The sequence below is a fragment of the Podarcis filfolensis genome (assembly GCF_964270895.1).
Source record: "Podarcis filfolensis genome assembly, chromosome: 11".
Lineage (NCBI taxonomy): Eukaryota > Metazoa > Chordata > Lepidosauria > Squamata > Lacertidae > Podarcis > Podarcis filfolensis.
The window spans coordinates 30,709,486-30,734,986 of NC_139613.1; the positions used below are offsets into that span (position 1 = coordinate 30,709,486).

Here is a 25,501-nt window from a genome sequence, read left to right on the forward strand (position 1 = left end):
ACCGCCAACCTTCTCATCGGCAAGTCCTAGGCTCTGTGGTTTAACCCACAGTGCCACCCGCGTCCCAATGCACACATACTGACATATAAAAACTGTCTCTTTTTAAAACTTTCAGCAAAAGCTTGACTGATTTTCATGCTATTCAGTTCAATTTTCTCTGATGAAGAATCTGAGGATTCACACTAGTTTCCACCTTGTGAAACTAAGATGTTTATTGAATACTGAAGCTAAAATAACTAAATCAGTTTCTATGCTAAAACTGTTGTAGGAAAGGATTTGGATATTATTGATTCTGTGAAAGTATACAATTTCTGTGAAAGTATACAATTTTGCCAAATGGTTTAAAAATATTTAAAAAGGAAAAACTGAGTAAGTCTTGCTTGAATTATTCGGTATTATTAGGGACATATGAAGAGATTTACAGTGGAACCTCGGTTTTCGAATGTAATCTGTTCCGGAAGACAGTTCAACTTCCAAAACATTAGAAAACTGAGGCACAAAGAGCGGCCTACCAATTCAATAGAGAAAATGGTAAAAAAACAACAGATACATGAAGCGGAAACTGTTCGACTTCTGAGGCGCACTTGATAACGGAAGCATTTACTTCTGGATTTTGGCATTCAAAAACCAAAGTTTTTGGCAATGGAGATGTCCAAAAAACAAGGTACCACTGTATATGGATAGGTTCAACAGACGGTGAATGGCCATCAATTAGAAAGTTTAATTAATTTTTTTTTCTTTCATGTTTTCTGTCTTTTAAAAACGATATTTTGCATTTCTCCAAGAAATAGCTAATGTAGCTATTAAACAAATGAGAAATACCAAAGGCTTTATTCTGAATGCAATTTCAGTTAAGTGGAAGAAAAAGGAATGTTGCAACAAACTGCACATTTTTAAAACTACAGTCAGTGAACACAGATATGCCGAACAAACTATGGTTATGCCACTATTTCCCCCAGGCATTTAATACTCAGAAATATGCTGCTTCTATACCTGATGATTCATGGAATTAATAGGTAAATGAATCATCCATGTGTAGAATAATTTCTAAGTACAGGATGGCGAGACCAAACAAACAAGCAAGCAGAAAATGTGATCTTATTCATGATCTATTTTTAAGCTTCCAGACTCCACTGTTGGAAGCAGGAAGCTGAGCTAGGTGGATTTTGGTCTAACCAAGCAAGGAATGGTTTCAGGGATGTAGCATAGGTGTTCTGTGGGAAGTCATGCCTTTACACATAGCAACTACAAATAGTTGCATTTTAAATTCCACATGAAAAGTAGGGATTTTGATATACATGGCCATGTGAACTGCAACACAAGCAATATACCTGAGGTCCTAAGGGAACCATTCCTCTCGGAGGAGTCATTCTCTGCATTGGCCCACCCATATTTGGATGTCCTGGAAAAGACATGCATTAGGGTACAACCTTTAGTTCAATAATCAGGTTAGCTGATTAAAATGTCTTTATATTCAGAGGCACATTCTTAAATCAGATTTCCCCCCACCAACAAATTGTTAATCATGGTTAATGCAAATATTTATCATACACACACTCATATGGCAGGCACCATCGTAGATTATTGTTCTTTCTTTAACACCGAGGCAGAGTCTCTTCTAAGATGGTGCTTGCCACAACAGTGGTTGCATTAGCTAAAAATAAAAAAAGCATTTTCTTCAGAACTTTAGCTGAACTCATATGCGGACTTAATAAAGCATTCAGCCCCAACAACCAGTTCACTGTAGACAAGTCATGGAATGAACCTCCACTTTTATGTTTAGACAAAAAAGGAGGCTGGAAGTAATAATGGAACTATATAATTTTAAAACAACTAATACAATTTGCTAAGCATTCTTTAACTGACAGTGCTAAATAATATATAACTACATTACATATTTCAATTATTCAAAAGGAAAACAGCTAGGAACTCGGGGTAGCTGCTGAATATAGCGCAAGATTCTGGGCAGAATGCAATAGCTTCTTGGGTAATCCCTAAGCAACGGTGACTTAGGAAAAGGAAATGCTATGATGGGTAAGATATTTGAATCATCAGAGACCTTTAGGTAAAAAAATACTTATTTATCACCATCAATTCTGACCTCAATATGAAGAATGTCATTATTCCATTTATACTGCAAAAGTAAAATGATTTAAACTCCAGAAGAACAGCATAGAAGCTGTTCCCTTTGCTTTAAGAGATGATGAACTACAAAGGTTTTTCCCTTGTATCCTATGCCACAGGACATCCATGAGAAGAACAACAGAACCATCCCACCTGCAGTGCCACAAGTGTGTTCATTTTTGCCTGTCACTCCAATCGCTTAACATTCTAAGAAGTGAGAGTAAGATTTCTGAACCAACATGCTGTTATCTACTGATGATGCAGATTACCTTGTTGCCGTGTTGGATCCATTCCACTAGGCAATAATGGCTGACTTCCTGGGACACCTCCAAGTGCCTATAAATAAAAACACCAACATTTAAAAGTTCAATTATATATGAACAGAGAGAGGCTTATTCTTTTAAAAAAATGCAATGTGTTTCAAATGCCAAGCAATATTAAATATAAAAGCAGTATTTTAATATTATTAAAATATTAAAACAGTACTTTATTGAGTTAGGTTTTTAAGATAAGCTACCTCTGACTTTCCTTACATTTTCACAAACTACAATGATTTCCAGTTCCAAACATGTCTATCATTTTGATTGTATTTAACTTTGTTCACCCAGTTATTAGATGCCTTTTGTTAACCAAAAATTGCTGGAAACCTCAATAGGAACACTGCATAAATTCCATTGATTTCAATGGAATATTGGTTGAACAACTACAGGAAAATTAAGCACGTATTTAACCATGCTAATTTTGGTCAGGTTTTATAACATGAAATAACACAATCAGTGCTGTAACCGTGCCTTATATTAAGCAGTGCTTTTTAGAATCCTGATATAAAATGAAAAAATCCACCCACAGGATTGACTGAGCAGACTTCTGAGTGCTCTTCCAGATGAGGCTTTTTGCTGTGCACTCGATCTATAAAGTGAAATTTTCAGAGGGTCCAATTCGTAAACTGCTGTCATTCTTTAAATGGAGGCTGTCTTTGTCTTGCCTCAAATAAAAAATGAAATTCCCCCCCCCCAAAAAAAAAAAATTGGCCGGGGGCGGGGCGGTGAAGCACAGTGTGTGTGATGCCTTCATTTGCCCACCATGGCCGAAGGCTGCGAAGAAAGTTAGTGTCACATTAAACAACATTGGTTCTTTACTTCTGCAGTTATTTTTTCTTTTCTTGTTCTGTTTTGCTGCTACAGACTGATAAAAGTTCAAGAGACAAAACCCCTCAGACTCTTGACCTAGACTTCTGGGAATCAAGAGGCTGATATGGTGCATTTCCAATAAAATTTGATTTGCAAGGTCAAATGCCTGTATAATGTATGGAGTTTGTTGAAATTATTGTTCTCAAAAAGAAAGTATGCAGAGTTTTGACTTTTCTGGTTCAGTTTTCTCTTGCCCCTTGCAAGAGAATGATGCAATAATGAATTATTATTCATTAATAAAAGGACTGTTACCTGATTGGGTATCCTTAAAGGTGGCCTTGGGCCTCCTGGGTATCGGGGGGACATGAAAGGCTGCAAAAGAAAATAACTACATTAAGAACAAAGATACAGCCATTTTAAATTAAATCCTAGAAAAACTTTGATACTAATTTCACAACCAACAAGAACGTTAAATTATTTGAGCAGTGACAGATGTTACTATACTTCTTAACTGACATTTATTGATTCCTGTAATCTGGGACTATCAACATTCTGGGGCCACTAGGCATCACCACTTCTGTTCTCAGAAAAGCAAGACCTACAACCCAGTTCTTGTAGAGCTGAAAGAAAACAGTGCCTACACTCATAGGAATCCTGTAATGCAAGTTAGGAATGGAGGAACAGTCCCTTTATACATACTGTGTTAGCACTTTTCTGGGCCACATGACTGTAAGCAGGGCTGGGGATGAGGTTAAGACACAGCTTACCAAGAGCATATAAAAGGACTGTGTCTAAGCTTTAGCAAAGTCAGGCCAGGAGCTTTCCTGAGCTTGTTCAGAGGCTTAGACTGTTCCTCGTGGCCTTAAAAACCAAACTTGGGGTGATTCTGTACAGTTCTGCTTGAGTTATGATTAATGTCAAGAACTTGGATGAGAAGCAGGAAAGGACTTTGAATTTTCATGCAGCTTGCTTTACTATTTAACAAAAGGTTCTCCCTTATCAAATACCCACATTTTGACATAAAAACTTAAAATATTTTGGTTTAGCTCTACTTGCAATTCAAAGAACAATTTCTTGACTTTTGTCTTGTCTATAAAAACTGTGAGTCTAGTACCTATATCTGCATCTTTGATAATGTTCCAGTTTCAGGGATTCACAATATAATTGTAACTAGACATAGAACATTATTCTCTGGAACTTTGTTTACATGACACATAGAGAAGAGAATTAAAATAAAGATTATGATCTAGACAAAGTTTACAAACCCAATATACTGACAATGCAAATAAAAACTTGTAAATATTCATATAATATAAAAAATTGAGCTCTGTAACTGAGTCACTGATACAACTTGCAAGACCCAGATAGATCTTCATTTCCAAACTCTTACATTAATACAGCAGATGTTTGCTGCTAGGTTACTACGGTGCTAAATTCAATTATTTAAACTGCTCATTAACTGCATGCTAAACCCAAACAGCCTCTCTGCTAACTTGCAATGGAATCTCATTTTGTAGGCAGCTAGATATAGAAGTTTTAGGCCACTATACTGCCTTTTGGATCAAAATAATTATAAAGAAGAGGTGTTTAGTTGAAGGAATAATCAAGAATAACCCATATATCACTTGAACACATGCTATTTATATGGAATGCCCTTGGTTGACTGCTGTTTTCCTAAACAGCTGCCAACCTCTAAGCAAGAACTTTAAACAGTAAGACATATAATCTAAAATGTTTTCTGAACATTACATAGGTAAAAATTATGTAACGTTACACACAACACGCAGAAATACTACCTGATATCAAAATACTAAGAGATACCGATGAAAAAGGAAAATAGCCTTATTGCTGAACTTGATTTGTACTTGATTTAAATTATTACTGGTGTACCACAATGCCTGTAAGTCACGTTGTAGTTAGACAACACAGAACTCTGAATTGTGTAGCTTGTGAAATGCCATGATCTATTAAATGATGGATACAGATCTCATAGCTCCAAAATCCCCCCTCCCCAAATTTTGGAAATGTTTACACCGCAAAGTAGGCACTATTTTGAAATACTCATTTGCTTAGTTCCCAATGGCCCCATATAAGAAGCCTACACTTTTCCCTCAGAATAAGAAACCACAACTAAAGATCACTGGTATGTGCTCAAGAACTGAAAAAACAAAGCCAGGTTCTAGGCCTATTTGAAAGAAAGTAAACGGTGCCATAAGAATAAATTAGTATATGAAAACATTCCAAATGATTTTCCAACATTTTGGCATCAAAGGGTTTGGCAAGCTTAACGAACAATAGTTGAAACCATCAATTTCCAAACTATTATTACATTTGTGTCAATCAAATAATGGTTTAAAATAGTCAATTGTTGGTCCAAAACATATGAAAAATGCTACATTCAGGAATTTCAGAAAACCAGATAAGTAGTAAGAATTCACATGTGTGAATACTATTGCGGAAAATTTGCTGGCCCACATTGTATGCCAAAACTGCTGTTACGAAGTACATGGGTATTGGGAAAATAACTAAGCAGACAGACAGACGAACAATACCACACAATTTATTAAGTAGATGGTGAGATTTATGGGGAAAGGGGACAGCGGGTAGGAAAAGTGTGGTTCAAAATACGAACCACTTTAGGTGGACAAGAGAAAAGTTAAATGATAAATCTGAAATGAGCAAACTATCGTTGTAATGGCAGTTGCAAGTAAAGTGTTTCATATGGGTGCTTTTGTATACCCTCCTACCTGACCATGAGGTCCCATCGTGGGATTGCTGGGGTTGTGAGTGGGGGGCTGTGCATGGGGTGAAGGCTGTGAACCTGCAGGTCCCTATGGATTAATAAAATTGGGGGGAAAGATTAGAAACATTCTTTTCCTAGGCTATTTATCCCATTTTATTCCTTATTTAATTTTAATTTTTTTATTTTCCCCCAATTTCATTCCAAACTTCCAACACTTTTCAGGATGGAACATGACCTGAATCTGGGTGGCAGTTCCATCCAGGGTCTCAACACGCTACTTGCTCCAGTGCAGCGTACAAGCACCATTTTGAGTACTTTAGAAATGGTGATGAAAAATATTAGCCCACTAAAAACCATTTAGCAGGACCACGCATATCAGACGCCCATTAACAGTGTAATTGCACATGCAGTCTTGCACTAGGAAAGACTTGTACCAGTGATTGGGCCAGAACAAACTACAAGAGACAAAACAATTTGGAATACTTCCACTGTACAAACTGAACAGTGATGCTAGATGCAAAAATATAGAATTTCACTGGCTGAAGGCAAAAACTTTTGTTTACTTATCAAATCTACTGTATGTGCTTCATAACAGAGAAAAAAGTTTAATCCAAGCATGTGAAATGTCAGTAAGGTGTGGGATGGGGAGGAAGATTATTATTATTTTAATCTGAACACTTGTTTTGTTAATTTAGGTACCTGTAAATTACCCTTAACCAAATCAATACAGCGAAGAATTTAAACCAATTTGCCATACTGTGCATAATAAATAAAAAAGTTTTATAAAAACTATTAGCTTCATTTTGAAGTTCAAGTGTTACCCCTGCAAAAAGGCAATACAAAAAGAACTGCAACTGCACCAACCTCATTTTTTTACTCAAATATCCCATGGGATGAACTAACATCTATATGAAGTCTCGTTGCAAAACACAATGTTATTCTGTCACACACACACACACACCACCACCACCACCACCACCACCACAAAACATTTAGGACCAGAACCTATAGAAAACAGAAAACAGTTTCCAATATTTAAAAACTGACTTTTAGGTAGTGTTTTGGCAGAAGCAACAGAGCTTTAGGAGGCTGACATACAAACCCAAGATTAGTAAAACAATAACAGGCAGCAGGAAGTTACAAATGTCACAAGAGCAATCAAGCTGCCTACAACAGGACTCTGAAAACTGTGAGCAAAGAAGGAGGACACACAGCTCCATACAAATGAATCCTAGGATTGTAGAGTTGGAAGGGACCACCAGGGTCATCTAGTCCAACCCCCTCCAATGCAGTAATCTTTAACCTAATGTGGGGCTCAAACCATGCCCCTGAGATTAACAGTCTCGTGCTCTACTGAGTGAGCTATTTGTGTGGGGGAAATACTTGTACATTTTCCACGATAGAATAGCTTAAAGGAAAGGAAGTAGAGGGATAAGGACTACATCTCATCAGTGCTGGCCAGATGTGAGAAAAAGCAGGGTGAAGGGTGAACACTCAATCTGTAAGGCTTGTACTACTCTGATAGTACTAACTCTACAGCAGGGATTGAAAGTTTTCTAGTATAACATATATGGGCTTTTAGCTCACTCATTAACAATAAGAAATTAGTTTTACTTATGACACTCTTCTTCAAAACACATGGCTGCAGCAGGGTGCCACGAAAAATTAATTCCAAGATTTTATTATAGGATGCAAATTTGCTTTAACAATTCTGTGAACACTACTGCAGGGGAGGAGAATGTCTTCTTTGGTGTGGATTTTGGGAAAATATGCTCTTCTCAATTTTTTGACTGATGATGGTTCAAGAAATTGTGAAAACGTGATTCCAAAAATAATATTGAACAGGATGTTAGATATTACAGACACTGACAGTGTGGATGTCATCTTCCTCGCTAATGTTACTGCTAAAGCAGGGGTCATAAGAAATAAGTAAAAATAAATTATATCTAATTACCAAAAAAAGCATTTTTTTTTACTATGTTATGATGACAGTAAAATAGTAAATTGTGATAGCTGCCTTGGGTATCTTAGTAACAGAAGGTAAAGCAAAAATGCTGTAGTAAATTGCAGTGGCTAGGAACAGAGAGGAGGAAAAGGTTTAAATCAAAGCCAAGAGATCAAACAATGCAAGAGATACCTGTGAGTGTGCAGGTCACAACCATACTGACAGGACTTCAATTGCATTACACTATCATTTGTGCTCTGAATAGTACTGAGACACACCTATATCTACCTTTTACACTGCTTGATTTTTTCAGCTTACTTGGGCCTGGCACTAACAGCCAGCCAGGTTGGGCACAGTCCAATGGCCACTCACTGTCCCAACCATGATGCCATTTACCTCTTTCCCCCAATGCTTTTTCTAGTAATGGGCAGCTGTTCCACTCCTGAACAAGAGCCTAGCTTGCCTCCCATCCATGGTGACTGTCTGCCATGTTAAATAACATGCCAAAGTAGGCTAAGTAATTTGCAAAGTATAAAAACTAATATAAACCTACCATTAAAATATAAATATTCTTAATTAAAATACACAATAAAACAGTGTGATTAAAACACAGCAGGACTCAGGTTGAGAAATCAAGGGAACACCTATGTAAAGAGGTGAGTCTTAATGCCCTGGGCTACAGACCAATGAAATCTATAGGAATCTATAGGCTGGGACATTGCATAATCAGTAACTTAAGATGGCAGGTGGCAACCACAGAAAGGAGCATAGCTTAGATCCTGTCAAAAGTGCCACCTTCCATCCACTGCTAAAACATGGCAGGCAACAGAGTGGTGTTACTACCACCACAAAAGCAGTGGAGGCAGAGAAAGCATATAGAGGCTGGGCTCTATCCTGTGCTTGGGTAAGAGGGAACTGTCAACCCCACAGCAACTGCCCCTTCCCCAAGAAATCTGGTCCTAGCCCTAAACATAATTTGTAAGAATATTTTTCTTCTTCTCTCTACCCAGTTTGCAGTGCCAAAAATGCGTACCATTTGTATATTACACAGTAGTCTCTAATCCAAACAAAAAGTATGTACAAAAGAACATAGAGCACTCCTGTGGCAACAGACTTTCCTGCTAATAAGAATGTCACATGAACATTCTGGAAGGAGCACACAATGTTCACATCAAAGAGCGAACCATTGCTTATGCAAGATGACTCTTAGGTACATTATATAAACATGTTTTTAGTTTTTCTGAAGTTATCTCCATGAAATCGATGTATTCTGTTCTTTTACACTAGATGTCTCTTGAGTGTCTGAGAACTGGCTAGTCTATGTTGAAAAGGTACAATATACTATAACAACACGAATCACACTAGCGATTGCAAAATAGAAAGTCCATGAGTAATCCCATAACCAGCAGGACCACTTCTATGACAAAGCTGGTTTCAGAATATGTCTTTGTTCCTAAATTCTGAAACTAGAAAACTGAACTCCTGTGGTTCTTGTTACTAAAACCTTAAAAGGAAATTTTACATAAGAGGCTGCATTTATATACTGATGCTTAAATTAATAGTTTATGTATCATAAGAGGATTCCTTTACTAGGAAAAATCCAACAGGAATACAATGCAAATCCACAAAAACATTTATGCTTTGCTTCTAAACTGAAAATTATATTATATACATTTGCCCAATTTAAATAATTATCTGTTTTGAAAGCACATAGAAACAAGCTAAAATTGTTTGATGCAACTGCATTTGCTAAAGGACTTTCTAAGTAAAACAATGGAGCATAGAACAGCATGTTAAGGCCAATTTAAACACCACCAGCACCACTTATCCTCCATAAGCTTCAGAAAATCAGCCTGTCATCAATACAAGTCTTTACTTTATTCAGTTATACTGATAAATGAAGTAGAACTGATCAGTGTGAATTTTGTAGAAGCCAAAGGAGGACCACCACTTGTGCACGTGGGTCTGCCCCCAACACTGACACCAGTGGGGACATCCACTAACACGAGAGCTATTTGGGGGTTATTCAGAAATTTGGCTTAGTTTATGTTGTATTTTATATCTGCACACATGTACAGTACTTCATTAAAATGCACCTCTAATAGACAGTGAGCTTGTCTGCACATCATGGTAAACTATTAGTTGGCATCCGTCTGTCTTGGAGACAATGGAAGAGCGCACCTTTGAAGGTGAAGTGTGAAGGAAAGTGTGAAATGGGAAAGTGGCTGTGGTTCCAGCGGCACATAATAATCTGTTATGCATTGTAACAAGTTCATGTACAGTGGGGAACTAATAAATGGCTCATTTGAGTGTTGGCCTATATTTTTATGTACTGTTAACTTTGGAACACAGCAGGATGAATGAATAAAACAATCTAGGAATTTATTAGTTTGTGTTTCCTAAGGGGTAGTAAACCTAAAAGAGAATGTAGCTTCAAAAAAGTGCCAAACATGGATGAATTCACTATGAATTGAATCACTTTAATTGAATCACTTTAATTTAAACTACAATCACTTTGCAATTTTTCTCCCGTATGCCTTTGCTGGCCATGAAAGGTCTGGCAATCCACTACTGTCCATATACATAGCTCGTTTTAAAGGAATCCAGCTCTGCCACAATATATATTTAGATGAAAATAAAGACAACTCTTTCTTACAGCAAGACCATTCAGAAGTACTTCTTCCCAAAATATTCCCAACATGGTTTTTATGAATTTCAGGTCTTCTCACACTAACTCATACAGCAAACAAATGCAAAACCCAAAAGTCTCCTAAGACTGGCCTGTGAATCAAGTTACAAAGCACTTGTATAATCTGTATGCCTCAGACACAATAATCTTGACAAAATATATTTGTATGCCATGTTTTAACCCATACCACACAAATACTTGGTGAACTTCTTCATGTCATCTCCCTGTCTAAAAAGCATCTCTTCAAGATCTCCATATAATTTTACTCATAATGGTTCAAACACCACCTTCCCATTCTCCACAGGGCAGAACACAACACCTGGGATTCATACCACTGATTTTTTTCAATAGTCAAAGAGAATGAGTCAAAACTGGATTATCAGAGACATGCTAATTAATGCAAAGGGGAAACAAGTGCCTTTCCAGATGATAAAAATAATTGTTTCAGGAAAATGATATCCTGCCTTCAAGTAATCTGCTCGTTAAAAAAAAAATAATTAATTTTTTTTTCAATAAACCCCAGCAAATGGGAACAGCAGCATTTGGAAACTGTATAATGTTAGTTTGTCTCCTGCATTAATTGGGTTCCATAAGTTCAGGGCACTTCATTCTGTCACCAAAATGAGGAGAGAATCACAATATGTTTTCACAAGCTTTCCAGAAGTTCCCAGGTATGGAGTTGAAGGAAAGAACTCTGGTCACTGAGACAAATGCGGATGCGAGGGTCTCTATGCGTGAACCACATAGAAAATACCAGGAACATTTCCTTCGCTGACTCTGAAGAGGACAGCATTCGAGACAGACAAATAGATCTTTTCTGAAATAATTCCACATTCTATATGTAAGTTGCAAAAGCTATTAATATCATTAGCACAAGGTAACTTACAATACATACAACTTCAAGATCCTTTGTAGACTAGAATCTGAAGAAAAGCTAATCATTTTAAAGCCACTCATTAATATTTAAGATTATTTTATTAATATATTCTATTCAACCCATTTTAATCAGAAAGAAAATTGAACTGGTAATAAGTCTTGCATTTAGTAATTTGTATCAACAACAATAATGTGGCAATAGGGCTGTTGTAACTTACTGTACTCAATATGCCACAAAAAAATAGAAAATCTCACATTGACTTTATGGTGTTTTGAAATCCTTCCTTAACATGTAATTGTATCTTACATACACTATGACTATAAACTAGATAAACTACACTTCAATCCCAATACCAACCAACCGTTAAGTGAAAATGCAGGGAATACAGTAGCCACTAGATGGCAAGATAATCTTATATACTTCATATACTCATTTCCACAAGCTTTTACATAAGAACAGCATATAAAATGTGACTTTGAAACTAGCCATCAACAAATTTTCTCATCACTGTACTATCATATAAGAATGGCACTGGTAACAACACCTGATAATTCGGCAATTTTAAATTCTGTTAATATACCCCATAATACATCAAGAAACTGTCCACATAACAAAGCAATCATGCAGTTATTACCGTTTTCACATTTCTTATATGTTCTAGCTATTGCACCAACATTAATTTTAATCAGTCACTAGCAGAAGTTTAGCCACTGGTTATTTGCCTCTGAGTATCTGAGAAAATCTTTCTCTCAGAGCTTCAAGAGTTAACATCCTTACAGCATCTCCCTGGTGAGTTAAATATGAACTGTGTTCTATTCTCTGCATGACTTGACTTGGGGAAGGAGGGGTGGAAATCTGTGTGCTGGCTCCAGAGCACCACAGGCAGTGTTTAGCTCATGTGCAGGAGCTTTTCAGTTCTCCCTTCCAGTAGCAGCTCCCTGTACCTCCAAAATGCACCCCCAGGTTGAGGCACCACAGAAGGCAGAAGAACTGCCACCAGATAAATATTGCCTTCTCCCCTATCCATTTTCCAGTCATGCATCACTGAGGGTTGGGCCAAATAAAGATAGGTCAAGAGTTTGAGGCTCAGGTACTGCAATAAGCATTACCAGCAAACAACGTGAACAATAGTAATTGCACATACAAATATATGACTGCTCTAACACCAGATTTGGACTAATGCTTGGAAGGCAGACACTGTCCAGCAGCAGACACATCTGGGAGCAAATGAAATCTATTTAAACCCAGTCCTAATCACTAACAGGTAAATTTTCTAAAACAGAAAGCTATCGGCCTTTTCAATATTCTCTTTTAAAGTGGCTAATATAGATAGATAGATAGATAGATAGATAGATAGATAGATAGATAGATAGATAGATAGATAGACAGACAGACAGATATAATTATTATTTTAAAAGTGGCTAAAATCTGATTCTCGGAAATCTTTAGAAGGAATGCACAACTGGCTATTACACGGGAGTATTTTCTATTCATTTTTATTCATTCATTTCCATTTCTATTCCACTCTTCATCTATTCACGATCCCAAAGAGAGACAACATAAAATAACAACAAGTAAAACATTGTGCTATCTTCTTAAAAGGGCAGACAGACATCCATTAACCTCCAGCTGGATAAATTGTATCAAACCCCTGTAAAAGACAATGGAAAGAGGTATGTTCCACTGCCTCTAAAAAGTAAATAATGTGGGTATCAGTTTCACCCCAGAAGGCAGGGTAAGGATATTCTACAATTGGGGTGCTACCACAGTGATATGTTGTGTCATCATACCATGTGCTTCACCTAGTGGTGCCAATTTGCCATCTTTCGGTTTCGTTAATTGCAACTATTTCCATTCTACCTAGTACTGCTCAGAATCAAGTGTGTTCCTCATCAATATTGCAGTATCACAGGTATTTTCAAGAGTTCTTTTTGAGAAAGTCCTTTGTTTAAAGGAAATTCCTCAAATGGCAAGCCGTTGCCCCTGCTGCTGCTGCTGCCTCCAATGTCGCTGTGACTAGCAATGACTTCTATTAATAACATTATGTGTTATTATGTAATCAATAAAGTTCTATACTGGAAGCATTGTGGCATTGCCTCCTGACACATGATGAGGTTATATCACTACCTGTCGTAAGCATAAGCAAATCCACATGTACCAAGAGAGCAAATCGGGAGACATGCACACACCGTGCAATGAGGCACAATTCCACTGCAGTTATTTCAAACACCAATTTCAATAGGAACTTTTGCCACCCCCGAAGTCAAATAATGGACATGGGTTTTGAAATTGAGATAAATAGCTGGATGAGTAGTTTTTGTTTAGCCCAGTTCTGCCTTATTTCTATTTGTTTCTCTTTTTTAAAAAAATCCTTACAGAGCAATCCTACTCAGAAATAAAATCCATTGTGTTAAATGGGGCTTACTCCTGACGGTGTTTGGAATTATAACCCAAAGCTATTGAATAACCCATGAAACAGGCCATATACTGCTAAGCATATACAATGTGGTTAGTACAACTACAAGATTCCCTTCCACAGGTGAAATTTAAGCAGTTTGCACCATGTGGTGTGGAAGCTGCCAATATTCCTGGCCCCTGCCCTTCAGCGCATACCTGTCAACATGAGGCTTGGAAGCACCAGGAAAGAACTAAATATAGAACCACTGGCTAGGGCAGCCATGTGGCAACATCACATACTGATTACACTTGATGCTCATTCACATATTACATATTAGCCACAACTGAAAGCTTCTATCTGTTTTGGTGGTGCCTGCTGTGAAGAATGATATTTAGATTCTGTACTGCATCCTATGGTCCAAAGTGTAGCATTTGCACATTGGCACAGGCTGCCCCTTATGGCAAAAATGACAGAGGTACTAGAACAGGAAATGGCTTTTTTGTAGCAGCCACAGAAAACAAACATGGAAATCGGTTTCAGTATTTTTGCCCCAGCATGAATTCCCCACACACACTAGTTTACAACGTCCTAGACTCAAAGCCAACAGCACATATAGCAGGAGACTGCAATCCCTAATGCCTGAAAATGTTTCCTTCAGTGATTCTTTTTCCCTCATGTGTTGAGCATCAGAACTATGAACTACTTGTGCAAGCTCAGCATCTCTAAAAATGATGGCCCCAGATGTCTCGCTTCTCCTGTGGCTCATTCCAGCTCATTTCTTCCTCTACTTTTCCCTCTCTTATAAATGCAATTCAACACAAAGGTTCTCAATGGAACAGTCTCACTCCCTTTTTCCATGGGTTTATGCTCTTGTGTATTAAGGTGGTAGGGATCCTGCGCACAGGAAAAAATCTTCCTGCTGCTGGTTGGTAAGAAGCAACCTTCTTGTTTATGTGATCTTTATGTTGGAGGGAAAAGGGAGATGAATGCCATCACTACTTTAAAGCCAGCACTATGTGTGTGGCTGCTTGTTCTTTGCTACCTATATATTTGTCACTATAGTCACAAGGTAAAGGTACTATAGTCACAAGGTAAAGGTACCCTTGCCCGTACGGGCCAGTCGTGTCCGACTCTAGGGTTGTGCGCTCATCTCACTTAAGAGGCCGGGAGCCAGCGCTGTCCGCAGACACTTCCGGGTCATGTGGCCAGCGTGACGAAGCTGCTCTGGCGAGCCAGCACCAGCGCAGCACACGGAAACGCCGTTTACCTTCCCACTATAAAGCGGTACCTATTTATCTACTTGCACTTAGGGGTGCTTTCGAACTGCTAGGTGGGCAGGAGCTGGGACCGAAAGATGGGAGCTCACCCCGCCGCAGGGATTCGAACTGCCGACCATATGATCGGCAAGTCCTAGGCACTGAGGTTTTACCCACAGCGCCACCCGCATCCCGGTATAGTCACATAGTGAGTCTTCAATAACTTCTTTCAGAAATAAACCTAGTATGTCTTACTATTCAAGAAAGTAAAGAACATGGAAGTTGCAGTAAGTGGTTAGGAGAGTCTGTTAAGTGCCTAACACTTCAAGTTAGTAATAAAAAATAATAGCAATTAAGGATATGCAGTCTAAAAGTATTTGGCCAATTCTGTCCAACAGTTGGGTGTCATGATTCAAAGGTCACTTGTACAGCTCTGTATGCAAATATGCAAGCAATACACAAAGCAATGAGCACAGCTAGTTATGTGAAATAGGAATCCACATGCGGAATAGCTATTTTCTTTGCATATGCTTGTGGAAATTTCAAACTGCACTCAAAATTAGCTCTGTATGCAGAAACCTGATGAGAATGTGTGCCACAGAAACCTAAGATGCTGCCAAGATTTCTGCTACACACCTACAATTTAGGGCACAGTACAGACAGCACCGGTGAGACCTGTGCAAATTGAGAGGGAAGTTTAAAGAATATCCAACACTTCTTTAGCAACACATCACCAGGGAAGGTTGATAACTGTGAGCTAGCTGCCACTGCAAAAAGTTTGTCCACCTTCTTATTGAACTTCTAAGGAATCCTAGGGTTCCCTGGAATACATTTCTGAAAACTACTTTCTATTCCAAAAAAAATCATGAGGTATTACCTTTTGTCAGTCAGGGAGCTCACAATAATTTCCATTAATTTTTTATTAATTATTATTATTATTACTATTATTTACTTATACCTTGCCAATCTGGCTGGGTTTCCCCGGCCAATCTGGGCGGCTTCCAACAGGAGATTAAAAATACATTAAAATAAAATACATGGTGACATCTCCCCTTTAACTATGCTGGAAACATTGTTTCTGAACTAGCCTATTATTAAAATTGACTATCATAAGAGACCCATTGCACCTTCCTGATGACCAATACTTTACTCAGCTTTATATAGCCCATATGTTCTTTTATGTACCTTTCAGTGCCACTGGCATCTACCAGTTTCTTCAAAGTTGGTATTTTCTGGTGAAAACTTTTTTCCCTTTGTTGTCTATTACAGTTTCCTCAAACAGAATGAGTGCATAATTTTATGGTCTTAACTGTTATATTGATCAATATATTAGGAAAGAAAAGGTAAACTTATTTAGACAATAGATCCCTGTAATATGGCAATGCCCCTTTAGATTCATTTGTTTTCAGAAATGATGAGTGTCTTGAAATATGCAGATTTTTTTAATAATAATTTTTATTAGTTTTCATTTACAATCCAATAATAGTCTCATTATAACAATACCCATTTATAATACAATTATTAATACCAATCGTTCAAATATCAAATTATGTAATTTAGATAAAGTGGCCCCCCTCATGCTAGAACTGATGGCTTAATTATTTGCTTGATTTCTGTGTTCCAAAATCTTAATAATTTTCATTACATCCCAAGTAATAATAATAATCCCTTATACAACAATATTAATAACTTCTATTCGTGTTAACATATTAAATGATTTATAAAACTACAAGTGAGGAACTCAAACTCAATCCTTGTTCTTCCTGTGTGTGGCAATTATTCTGTCTGTGGTGTTTCTTCCTGTCCTTGTAAGATGTTATGTCTTTCTTTCCCCCAGTTGTTGCTGTTATCCATCATGCCTTGGGCGGAGCTGATATCCCATTGTTGTTCCAGAAATTTCTCCATTGCTCTGTCCTATGCTTTGTTGTTTTGCGACTTTAACAACAGCTGCAAAAATCACTCTGCCCCAATAAATAATCTGTTTTTTCCCTCTCAGCCTGGGAAGAAGAGCAGTCTGCAGATCACTCAGTAATGAACCTTATCAGTTCCTTGGCAAGTTCACAGACTCCTTTCATCTTTCCTTCCAACTGAAGATATATAAGCAATTATACTACCAATTAAATTAAATTCCAAGTCTTCTTAGTATTATTCAGTTCACTCCATAAATAATAAAGGATGGGGAAGAGTCAGCTCTAAGTTTCCATTGTAAACCTTTTGCAAAATAGTGTTTCCTTCCCTTTTTCCTACACACACAGTTCCGTTTAATGTTATATTCCATATCTATAATCCAATTTCTTCCATCCTCGTGTGTACAAATATAATTTGAACTAACACTCAGAGGAGGGTTGCCAAATCATAAATGTAGAGAAAAAAACTTTAAATAAAGAAACCGTAGGCTCCCCCCTCCATGTCTTTTGCAACGAATGAAGTCTTATCAAGTTCAGAACTTAAAGTCCTCGCAGTTGGTTTTGTTCTGTAGTTTGTGATCTCATCTCTTCTAGCACACATCTGTACTTTAGTCCAATTAAGCTCTAATTAACAGGAGAACCTCTGCTTCTTAATGGCAGTGTTGGAGGGTTTTCAGCAGGCAAAGTACTTCTGCACACAGCGACTCCCTGCCCCCTCCATTTCATGCCAGAGTGAGAGCCAGGTACTGAGATGAACTGCAAGAGAACCCCACTCTCCTCTGTCCCTGGGGAAAATTTTCAAGTATAATTACCCTCAATCATCCTTGTTTTTCCTTCGCCAATGATGCCCCGCTGTCGTGGGGTCTGCCACCATGAAGGCAGAGTGGAACCGGAAGCCTTGAAATATGCAGCTCAAATCACAGAATCGTAAAGTTGGAAGGGAACCCAAGGATCATCAACCCCCTACAATGCAGGAATCCCAATTTGTCCTCCATTCAATTTGAAACCATATCGGACCCTGCTTAGTTTTGCAAGTGTGCTAGCCGTTTTATTGTTGCACCACTAGCAGTGACAGAACTTTGTAGAACTGTGTTTAGACAGTGAGTCAAACCTAATGTGAAAACAGTTCCAATTTTGTTCTGGGTGGCAGGAGAGAAGATTTCCCTAAGACAATTTGGAACAGTTCCAATAAGTCCTTCAAGTCTGACTACAGCTTTATTATTGTTGTTGTGTATATTGCTCTGCATAGGGGACCTATGCCGCTCATTATTTTATATGTGTGGGAAAGGGAGAGTGGTGTGTCTGTCATGCTAGCTCATTAACTGCAGCTAAGGACTGAGCAGCGCTAGAACAATTCTGTGTTCAATTAAAAGGGGTTAAACTACATTAGGGAATGACAATGTTCTAGCAAAATATCACAGGCTGAGGTAGAGCAAATGGTTTGCATGCAGAAGGTCATTGCTTCAGTCCCCAGCATCTTCCAGGAAAGACTCCTGTCTGAAACCCTTGTGCCATGTCTAGTACTTCTACCATGGCTGCATTCATGTACCCACACCACACTGAATGTTTTAATGTGACACAACACAAGCAGGAACAAGCAATAGTAAACATCCAGTTTGTATGGTCTCCATCCCATTGTCTACCCACGTGGCCAGAAGAATTTCGGAAGCTCTGTTTTTGCTCATCTGTGGCTTGTCATGTCATCTGGACCAATAAATTATGGTTATTATTAACTATGTTAAGTTTAAAACAAACGAGGAAGAGAAGACGAGAGGGCTGGTGAACCCAAGGCTCACCACCAGTCATTCCTGCTCTTGTACATTATGCCAAATCATGGTTGAGTGTGATGTGTGAACCAGACCCATGTTCTGCATTGCATTTAGTTATGACGCTTTACCTAAGGTAAGATACTTTTTCCAATGGAAAAAAGTAGTGATGATTCAATTTGAAAAGCATTTAAGTGTAGTCTTCAATATGTTTGAATTAAATTCCAATTCTCTTTTAAAATCAGATCATTTAAAAATAATAAGGAAAGGAGGAGAGAAGTATTAACACCAAAGCAGCAAAGACAGATGCCTACAAGGTGCACTGAAAAAAGTGGTTTTATTAGGCCTCGTGCATTTTGAGTGGCATGGGCATTACTAAAAAATTAAAATGCTATATATCTAGTTGAACAACTCCCATGAAACACTTTTTAAAGAATTGAAATCATCAAAATATATAAATATAATTAAACAATGCTAAAATCCACCCAACAGTGCAACTTTAAGTAAAAATAGCATAACCAATATAAAGATTAACTCTATTATCCAAAAAGGCCACCAACCACAATCAACAACACAATTTTATAAACATACTTTAAACAACACCACTGAGACACTGAAAAAGTCACCAAAAAGGCAGCTGAAAACTATAATCCTTGCCATCTATCTCATACAAATTGCACTGGTAGAAACATAACCTCCTGGTGTTAAATTTCAACAATCTGTATCTAATAGAGAAAAGCTCCCTTCTATGTTAACTTTGTTCTTTGTTGCAATGTAATTCCCAAGAATAAGCCCAGAGTAGGTCTCTTTACTCCTGGGTAAGTGACCAACAATTTGACTGGTCTGTGTTACCAAATGCGGAAAAGTGGAGAGACAAAAGAATTGCTCTCAAATGGACAATATAATCCTCAAATCACTACAGTTTTCATACAAGGATAGAATTAATCCTTTTGCTTCAGTAAAAAACCTCAAGGGTCATAGGTTGTGGTTAAATGAACTGGATGGTATTATCAAGGATCTGAAGCATCACACAGAAAGGAAATCCCAAGGGGTAGACACAGGTGGAAAAAGAACAGAGGACAAACCTTTAAAAGACATGGGTCCAAATAACACAAGTTCTTTCCAGAGTACTGCAGTTTTACTTATGATAATTAGACAATTTTTAGAAAACCTGCATAGTCGTTCAAACTTGTCTTTATATTAATTTTTGATATTTAAAAAATGGTCTATCACTGAACGTTTTCAAATGGATATATACGATCTAGTTTTTATAGGTAAAGGTAAAGGTACCCCTGCCCGTACGGGCCAGTCGTGTCCGACTCTGGGGTTGCGCGCCCATCTCGCTTAAGAGGCCGGGGGCCAGGGCTGTCCGAAGACACTTCCGGGTCACGTGGCCAGCGTGACAAGCTGCATCTGGCGAGCCAGCGCAGTACACGGAAACGCCATTTACCTTCCCGCTAGTAAGCGGTCCCTATTTATCTACTTGCACCCGGGGGTGCTTTCAAACTGCTAGGTTGGCAGGCGCTGGGACCGAGCAACGGGAGCGCATCCCGCCGCGGGGATTTGAACCGCCGACCTGACGATCGGCAAGTCCTAGGCGCTGAGGTTTTATCCACAGCGCCACCCGCGTCCCCGATAATCTGTCCACTTGAAACATCTAATAAAGCACACAGATTCAGCCCACTCCAGTGGTGGCATTTTCGTTGTTTTCACTTTTAGAAAAGAGATGGCATTTACCAGAATTGATGCTTTAATAGAAAATACTATTTTTAAATTTTTTAAAATTTGTTCAATCATTTTTCTCTATCCTGGGAACAGTACACCACAGTTGTGGGCAGTTTCACATCTCCATCTCTGCTTGAAAAGGCTACAGGCCACAATCAGCAGACTCTTTCTCAATATATGTTAGCGGTACTTCTCTCTGTGCTCATCAGACTGTTACAATAAGTAAACCAACACCTCTCTCCGACTTACACAATAGAACATAATATATATTATGGTGTACCCTGAATTATTATTGTGCTCTATGCCTGAAGTCAGAAATAGTCAATGAAGGCAGTACACTCCCATTAACTTGGTTTTCTAGTCTCTCTTTCAGAGAAGAAGCTTTCTGTAACTTGCTTCCTAACCTAATGTTTTTCTCACTTATCTTAACATAACTAGTAGCAGGACTGCTGATACGAGAGCAGACCAAAAACACACCTATACACAGATTTACATAGCTACCTGTTAAAGAGTAGAAACAGCTTCCTAGAGTTTCTAGTTTGAATTTGCATTATTCTACTGCTCTTCCACAACACTGCTAACCTGTAATGTATAAGAATAATGCTATTTCAGTTAGATGGATTCTAATTAGAAGACAATATTAAGTAACCAGTTCCTTATGTTAGTGTAGAAAATACCTCCCCTGTTACATAATTAGACTAAGGAACTATTGCACATCTACTATTCTATAACAGTGAATATTACTGCACTGTTTCACAATTTCCAACTCCTGACATAAAACAGCTTAAAGCTTGCCTTTTATTGATCACTGAACCTGTCCTAATTCCTCATCCCACCCGCTAGTGTTCTTAAATACTATGCATTTTATACAGAATTTGAAGTGATACTCTTTTCTGGCAGTGCCAAATAATGCTACCGACCCATTTCTAAGTCCTAAAATTCATAATTTGTCTGAATACCTGAAAAAAACCGGGTGGTACAGGACCTACTGGCATGCCATCTCCTGGGGGAATGTTTCCTAGCACTGGACTGGGAGCTGCTGCAGCGCTCTGAAAAGAACAAAGGGAAAATAAACCTTTGTCATTGCACAATAGGCATAAAACCAAAATACTACTTTGACCACAGTGTGGCAAGGCAGAAAGGAATTCTCTGCATGACATTTTTCATAGTCGCCTCCATTTTCAATCATTAGTCCTCATTTTCAAAATATACAAGTGAAATGTTAAGCTCAAACTTAAATTCCTTGACTAAATGGCTGCCTTACACTTGCACACGGAATAAGCTTCAGATTTTTAAATCTTAATACTAATTTAGCTTAACTGAAGCCCAGCTCAACCATCTGTTTGTATATGCTTTTACAACAACTCTGCCCAAAATTAAGCTTCTGTACAAAACAAGGAACAAGCATGGGTCAGCCAAAGCAGTAAATATTCAAAGTAGGGCATGGCATTATGGGCAAGACCCAAACACAGTTAAGAACATTGCAGATTGAACCAGACACAATCTCTTTATATCCTGCTCTTTGTTTAAAAGCAGCTGCATTTTGAGCTTGGTACCCATGTGGTACCAGTCTTTTCCCTACTCCCTTCTGTGGCATAAAATAGCTTGGGGGGGTGGCCTTTTGTGTCCCCCAAGTATTATGGCCCTGGTCTTCCTCAGGAGCCATTGTGGCTACTTTTAGGTTAATTTAAAAGAGCCAGTGACCCAACTGAACTTGGATAATGATGAATTTTGGTAAAGCAAGAACTAAGGTGGGGAAAATTAACATGCTGCATGGATAGGCAGGTGGAAGGGAGAAAATGAACCCTCCCTTTGTCTCCACTGTTTTCCACAGCCATTGTAAAGCAGTTTCACTATGTGTAAAAATTGAAATTCTGTCAGAATGAACATTTCTACACCTCAGTGCTGCATTTGTGGGGTATTCTGTTCTATTGGTAATAATGTTGTAGATATAACCTCATGGTGTTGAAAGTTTACCAAAAGCTTTAAAATAAGATTAGCTTACAAACAGATCAATATTTTTCCCATGCTTCTTGGTGAAAAAAGATGTTAATTTTTGAAACAAACAAAAGAAATTAGGTTTCCTAAGTGAAACAGAGGGTGAAATTAGCTACCTTTAGACATCCTTCAAACTGAGCAAATAGGAAATAAAGCTCCTGATGAAGAACAAGCAGGGATCCACTACAAAAATTATTATGCCTCCCGTTGGATTTAATTTCTAAAGTCTTCATCTGAACAGAACATTTTGTAATTGTGTGAGACTGAAGCAATGCAAAGAAATATGACAGCACGATCCTATGAGCATAAAACTTAAGGAGATTTACTTTCATTTTATTAATGAATTGCTGAAATCTGCCCTATGGAATACAACTTATTCTAATTAATGTAATTGGCCACTGGATGTCACTTTTGCACCCTGTATGTAGAAGAACATTGCGAATTACATTTCCAAGTTTTTGACATAATGTCCAGCTTAAGAAAGTGTGCAGTGAAATTCCAAGAACATAAGAAACTAAATGTGATTAGGCTGGCATAAAGCATTTCTTTCCCCCGCCCCAGGTTAAACAAAAATGGGGTGGGGCAGGACAATAAGCTCAGGTTGTACAATGCTTGTTTATTTTTCAAGTTGAAAATTTGTCTGCTGATTAGCAATTCAATCATTAAATTCTGCAAATCTTGCCAACTAAAGTGGTATGACAAGAAAAAGCACAGGCAAAACTGAATGCTATCTTTTGGCGTACAACGTATTTTAAACACTCATTGAATGCATTATAGTGGGTTCTTTAAAGAAATTTCAATACCAAAGCTTGCAAAAAAGGCTGCAATACAATCATACATACCCAGATCAAGAAATATGAACTAAAAACTGTTTTGAACGTGCCTCGACAATACCTCCCAAAGTGGTCCTCTTTAGGCCATTTCAAGTATCATGTTCAGAGCCCATGGAAAGACCTTTTTAAATAGATCAGAGGTGAAGCTCCATACAGATGCATTATGTGGCAACTACAACGCTTTCTGTAACCCAGAGCTTAGATATGTTAGGTCCGGTTTATGGTTACAGCTTTGGAAAATCTGTGTGATACTGATTTCCATGGGCAGACATTTTACATGACTAATTTAAGAAGTTAAACCAGCCTACAAGAAACTGAAAGTAAGAGACTCTTCTGAAACATTTCATATCAATCTTAATACAGCACCACCTATTTGTAATCAGTAAGCCATTAAAACGCTCTTAAATTTCACAAAGGAAAATCTGAATGGAAGTGTCAACATTTCTTAATCTATCATAATCTTAGATTGAAAGATTGTCTGGTCAATGCTCTTCTTTTTGTGCTAAACACATACAAAACAAACATCATATGCCTCAAAGCCTTCTACCACGAGTAGCAGTACGAAACAACTTAAGCTTCTATTTGAAATTTTATGAGTTTCAAGGGGAAGGGGAGATAGTCATCTTAGTACAAAATCAATAATTGCAAAAAGAGCCCTAATTTTTATTGCTCAATGATTGTTTTGAACATTAAAGGCAGACGTTGCTGAGCTCATCACGATTCCCAAGAAAGCCACAGCTGTAATACAAAGGTCCTTAGAGAACAAGCTTCCTGAACTGCATTATGGAAGAAGGTAACATGAATTAAAGCAAACACAATCCATAGGTTGCAGGATGAAAATAAACTTAAATGACTAAGGGGGGCAATTAGCAAATGGTTTACTATGGAAGCGAGGGTTAGGTCTTGTTGGTTCTAGAAATATTTAAAGGTCTGCATCTGAGGTCTTGGCTGTGACTGCATTGCAAGATTGCATTATTCCCATTTTCAGGGAGAACAGACCCAGCTGGAGGGGTGGGATTAATATCTCCTTTCACACCAATAAATACCATGCTTTGCTTTAATCTTACCGCACTCTTAGTGGCAACATAAACCTGACACATGTACCATCACATGCCTCTCAGTAGCAGATAATGCTGAGATCCAAGAACATTTAGGAGGAAATAATAATTTAGGGCTTTGGAAAAATGGATATGGGGAGCTTGAACCCTTCCCACTCCACAGAGGTGGTTTTAGGGTAGTGTGACCCATATGGCCGCACTGGGCACCACATTGCAGGGGGTGCCACAGCAGCGCTGGAGAACGGAGTGCAAGATGCAAGGAAGAACTGAATTTTAGTGTCACACAGGGCACCACTGAAATTTGAGAGCCCAAAGTCAGCCACTGCACTCCAGTGCCTGCTTTCTCTGCAAAACTGTGTTTACCTACCCTCACAAGTGGGTATTATTTCTAGTTAGAGAAAAATTGGGAGTGGTGCAGGTATCTTACACTGGTGAGGGTTTAAAGCTTGTCCTAGTCAGGGAGAAGGAATAGTAACTGTGTCTTAGCCTACATGAAGAAACCTAAAGTGAAATTGCTGATTGAATATGAAAACTGATGAGTGGAGTGTTGGCGATGTCCTGACCCAGGATGTTAAGTCTTTGCTCAAATCCGCACAATGGGGTAAGCTCCGGTTGATTTGTCCCAGTTCCTGCCAACCTAGCAGTTCAAAAGCATAGCAGCGAGAGGAGATAAATTGATGCCGCTGCGACAGGAAGGTAAACAGCATTTTTGTGTGCTCTGGCTTCCGTCACGGTGTTCCGTTGCACCAGAAGCGGTTTAGTCACGCTGGCCAACTGATCCGGAAAAGCTGTCTGCGGACAAATGCCAGCTCCCTCGGCCTGAAAGCGGAGATGAGTGCTGCACCCCATAGTCAAATTCGACTGGACTTAACCGTCCAGGAGTCCTTTACCTTTTTACCTTCTTTGTCAGGCTGGTGTTAAGGCTGAAACTCCTTGCAGGCTTGGGCAAAACAGTTCATGAGCTTCTGCAGAGCTTCCTCAGTGTCTGCAGCTCTGACGAAGACCAACATCCTGGGTCAGTACAGTGGTACCTCGGGTTACATAAGCTTCAG

At 38.4% G+C, this 25,501-nt stretch overlaps 1 protein-coding gene across 10 annotated transcripts in view; it reads right to left on the reverse strand.

Moving 5' to 3' along the window:
* The window catches only part of SSBP2 (single stranded DNA binding protein 2), a 118,878-nt gene that overhangs the window by 20,407 nt on the left and 72,970 nt on the right, over positions 1 to 25,501 (reverse strand). For 4 of the 10 annotated variants that reach the window (XM_083577430.1, XM_083577432.1, XM_083577439.1 and 1 more), the window contains exons 5-9: positions 21,520 to 21,609; positions 6,002 to 6,085; positions 3,567 to 3,626; positions 2,394 to 2,460; positions 1,332 to 1,402 (exon numbers count right to left, since the gene is read on the reverse strand). In XM_083577430.1, coding sequence (XP_083433556.1) covers positions 1,332 to 1,402; positions 2,394 to 2,460; positions 3,567 to 3,626; positions 6,002 to 6,085; positions 21,520 to 21,609 — 372 coding nt within the window. The remainder of the gene's footprint in view (positions 1 to 1,331; positions 1,403 to 2,393; positions 2,461 to 3,566; positions 3,627 to 6,001; positions 6,086 to 21,519; positions 21,610 to 25,501) is intronic. The other 6 variants (XM_083577433.1, XM_083577434.1, XM_083577437.1 and 3 more) reach the window with 2 other exon arrangements.